Source organism: Amphimedon queenslandica, unplaced genomic scaffold, assembly GCF_000090795.2.
Source record: "Amphimedon queenslandica unplaced genomic scaffold, v1.1 AMPQUscaffold_13096, whole genome shotgun sequence".
Taxonomy (NCBI): Eukaryota; Metazoa; Porifera; class Demospongiae; order Haplosclerida; family Niphatidae; genus Amphimedon; species Amphimedon queenslandica.
The window spans coordinates 24,692-29,022 of NW_003546668.1; the positions used below are offsets into that span (position 1 = coordinate 24,692).

At 33.2% G+C, this 4,331-nt stretch overlaps 1 protein-coding gene across 2 annotated transcripts in view; it reads right to left on the reverse strand.

Moving 5' to 3' along the window:
• Positions 1-1,713: 1,713 nt before the first annotated feature.
• LOC109585252 (uncharacterized) overlaps positions 1,714-4,331 on the reverse strand; it is a 4,572-nt gene continuing 1,954 nt past the window's right edge. The window contains exons 6-14 of one of the 2 annotated variants that reach the window (XM_020001249.1): positions 3,263-3,646; positions 3,131-3,214; positions 3,053-3,083; positions 2,925-2,999; positions 2,811-2,879; positions 2,599-2,763; positions 2,020-2,551; positions 1,905-1,962; positions 1,714-1,843 (exon numbers count right to left, since the gene is read on the reverse strand). In XM_020001249.1, coding sequence (XP_019856808.1) covers positions 1,812-1,843; positions 1,905-1,962; positions 2,020-2,551; positions 2,599-2,763; positions 2,811-2,879; positions 2,925-2,999; positions 3,053-3,083; positions 3,131-3,214; positions 3,263-3,646 — 1,430 coding nt within the window. In that variant the 3' untranslated portion in view covers positions 1,714-1,811. Of the gene's footprint in view, positions 1,859-1,904; positions 1,963-2,019; positions 2,552-2,598; positions 2,764-2,810; positions 2,880-2,924; positions 3,000-3,052; positions 3,084-3,130; positions 3,215-3,262; positions 3,647-4,331 lie in introns of both variants that reach the window. The other variant, XM_020001248.1, reaches the window with a different exon arrangement.

Genomic DNA, 4,331 nt, shown 5'->3' on the forward strand with positions numbered 1-4,331 from the left:
TAGAAGGGATAGCAATGTCTACGTATATATGTTAGGTTGTACACAAGACCATGGAGTAATGTACCCATCAATAATATTGTACACTGACACAGTATAAACCCCACTGGTTGATACTGATACTATTGTATTGTCTGATCCAGTTATATTAAAGTGTTCATTCCTTCCATTACTAGTATCAGTAAATATCACATGACATCCATCAGCAGTTGATCCTGATACAAACACACACTGTACACTAACTGATCCATTCCCTTCAGTAGATACTAGCAGGTCTTGTACATTGTATGTAGCTTACAATAAAGTAAACATTAAACCAGTATAAATGTAAACTTACTGATCGTGACATTATCTTGATCTTCAATACCAAATAAGGAATTCAATACAATGACTTGAACAGTGTAATTCTTGCATGGTTTTATTCCAGTTATTGTGTATGATACTAGTCCATCAGTACTGGTATAATATGGGGTCTGTGTCACTCCTTCGTCCGGATAAAGGATGCCATATATGGTAGTGTTACAGGATTGTGCTGAACTATTTACCTATTAAGTGGTAAATTATAAATAATTATTATGCATGACAATTATCATTACCAAGTTTATAAAATCAATAAAAAAGAAACTGCTTGTTTCATTATACATCAGAGTATAATTCAATATACTGATAGAGTAACCTATGGATGGACATAAGTAAAGCATTTTAGCTTCACACTTACTTGTAGTGATGTTAAACTTATATTCTCTCCCTTGTGATACATACTGTCCAATAGATGTAGTAATACTGACAGTAACATTAGTACAAGGTAATCCAGTAGTGTTCAACCATACACTAGTATCAGTAGTGTTGATATAACTGATACCATTCACTAGTACATTATATGTAGTAATAGCAATGCCTCCTGAAATAATATCAGTAGAATAGAAAGAAGGAGGAGACCATGACAATAACTGATCATCATTAGACCATTGTATGTCTTCAACTGGTGATACTCCTATGAAAGAATTTATTTTACTAATTATAACGTAAGTACTAACCTCTTATTGCCAGCATACTAGTGCTAGAGAATGCTTGTTCAAAAGGTTGATATGATATTATTTGACATCCAATCTGTAACCCATCATTAACAGGCAACCCAGTGATAGTAAGTACTGATGATAAGTTACCAGGGCCAATACCAGGATCAGTGTATGTGATGCTTCTTTGTTGTTTAACTGACTCTGTTAGTACAGAACTGTGTACTAGCCAATTCAGTTCATTGCCAGTTCCTTCACAAGTAAAACTTGCTGTGTCATAAATAGAAACAGTAACAGAAGTAGGACCAACTGTTATATCTAGAAGAATAATAAAGAATGAAGTACATTCATCACACATTATTACCAGCTCCATCCACTGATAGGATCAACAAGAGCAAGACTACAAAAGATAGACCCAATTCATTTTGAATCATTTTTCCTCCGACAGCACTGTCTATCATGAAGTTATGATAACAAGCTTTTAGCAGATGAAAACTGGATAAATGTATACACGAGTAGTGTTTGTGATGCATCATATTCTCAGCAACTGTTTTCAATAACAATAATCATGATAATAACTGAGAATTGGAATGATTATTATTTTTAAAAAACAAATAATGATCAACTAAAACAATTACATTGGGCATAAAACATTATACAATAACTATTAAAAAAATATATAAATAAATACACAATGTACATGACACAGTACAAATAATTATCAGCAATATATATAATATAAAAATAAGTAGCAGCGAGGCGGCAATGCAGCTATTACAAAAATTTTCCTCAGCTCAATTAATTCTGGTTACATTTTTCATCTGTTCCAACTTCAAAATAAACAACTATTTTTCATTATAAATATACATTAATTAATATTAATATGCTTACGTTGGTCAGTAGGAGTTACAGCAGTAGGTGTGGTAGGACAAGAACCCTCCAGTATTTTCTATTATAACAAAAAACAACGAATCATTAAAAAATATGGTAAATATCATTAGCTTACCTGTGGATACTCTTGAGAAATACTCCGAGAAAATTGTCTGTGAAAAGTAGCAGGTGGCATAACGAGGAAATCTTTATCGGTTTTACTATTTCCAGCAGAAATACCAACAAAAGCAATACTATCTGATCCAACAGGCTGCACAAGTTCATTAGACGGATTGAATGAACTAGACTGAGACTCATCAACTGGTTCCACAAGTTGTGGAATGGTAACTGGAGGATTTGGAGGACTATTAACCAATAGATCAGTTTTAGTAACCACCAGATCAGTTTTAGTATGTTCAGAAGCTTCACTGATTTCATGCCAGTAACCATGCTGTTCTGATAAAGGTAACAAAGCAGCAGTTTCCGATGCAGTAGAGAATCCAGTACCACTTCGTGATGTGGTTTGAACAGGAGTAGGATGAGAAATGGAGCCGAGAATAGGTGCCTTATCCTTCTGTGAAATTAGACAGGCAGCAGAATTTTCGGTACTATCAGTTACAGATGGTTCTTGTGGAGTAGGATTATAATACTGCTGCTGGTTTTGTGTACTATTAAATTAAAATATAATTATTACAAATTACATGAATATTCTTACTAATCTGGTGCTCCTGTATCAGCAACAGGCAATGGGAGAGTATTATGAGGTAGTAGGGTTGGTACACTGTCTTCAGGTGTTGTTGGTTGCTGGTTATGTTCATGTAGATTGTTTGATTTCTCTACATTATCCACCTCTCTTTTATTATTTCCTTCTCTTTCAAGACTAAATAGAAGACAAATAAATAAAATACAAATTTCATTGTGTCATACAGTTCATTTGGTCGATCTTCTTCTTCCCCCACTTCTCTTTCATTTGCAGGTACATGCACTTCTTCCATACTAAGTATAAAATCAAAATAAAACAAATAAAAAATAAATACATACCGGTCATTCTGTTGAACCATTTCTGTCAGTTCCACAGTTTTTTTTCTGTTCTGTTCCAGTTCTGGGATTTGATTTCTATTCACATTATAATGCAAACATACTTATGAACAACAATAATTTAAATATACCTATTTCTATTAGAATTCCTTCTGTTGCGAACTAAAATATAATTTAACCTTTATGCAGAAAGAAATGGATAGACCTACCTATAGTTACAAAGCCTGCAAATGCAACTGATTTGGAAAAAAGAACAATCAAGCAAAGTACTGCAATGATCAAATAAATCCACCCTAAAAATAAGATTCAACATTATTTGTCATTCAAATTATACAACTTACATTCTAATCCATCAGACTCAACTTCATTACCACCACCACCACCATGATCATGATCATGATCATTATTATTATTATCATCCTCTTCTTTCATCACACAGTGAATTGGTATACCACTTTCCACCATAAGCAATGTCCCATTACGTTTCTTAATAAACACATTAACAGTATAGCTACCATTAGCTAACAGTACATTGCTTAAAACAGTCAGTGAATGTCTGCCATTATCAGGTCTCAGGCTAATCTCTTGAGTAGAGTGTTCACTTCCATTTGACATTAGTACTTGTATCACTAATTCTGGTACTCCGCGAATGTAATCAGCAGTAATATTGAACTGTCCATTAGTTGTAATCTCAGGATATACAGAAGCTACTACTGGCCTGGTGTCTGTAAAGAATGAGTGATTATAATTTAAATGATATTCATAAGTTGACATGTGATGCATGAAAAGCAGTAACCAGTCAACAACAGTCATATGACCATCATAAGTGTAGACTACACAACATCTACTGGACCACACACAATGTATAGATGTACGTACATGTACATGTATGTATTACAATAGATTAGTAGAGGTCAGGGTGTACAATAACAATGCTCATAGCCTTGCCTTTGGTTTTATTTTAGTAGTTTTTATGAAAAAATATTCTTAGAGCAATTTTTGAAAAAATTCAAACATATATTGATCATTGGTGAGATTTCGGAGCAACTTTAAAAATTTGTAAAAATCTAATTTTGATCGAAATCAGCTCAAACTTGAGAAAAAACATAAGAACATGTATATGTATTAGGAAAAATTATAAAAATGGAAAATTCTCTCCTAGTCATTTTTGGCAAATTTGGCCAAAGACCCTGTACTATAGTACAGGGACTTTGGCCCAATTTCAGAGCAACTTTAAAAATTCGTAAAAAATCTAATTTTGATCGGAATCAGCTCAAATTTGAGAAACAACATAAGAACATGTATATGTATCAGGAAAAATTATAAAAATGGAAAATTCTCTCCTAGTCATTTTTGGCAAATTTGGCCAAAGACCCTGTGCTATAGTACAGGGACTTTTACCCAATTTCG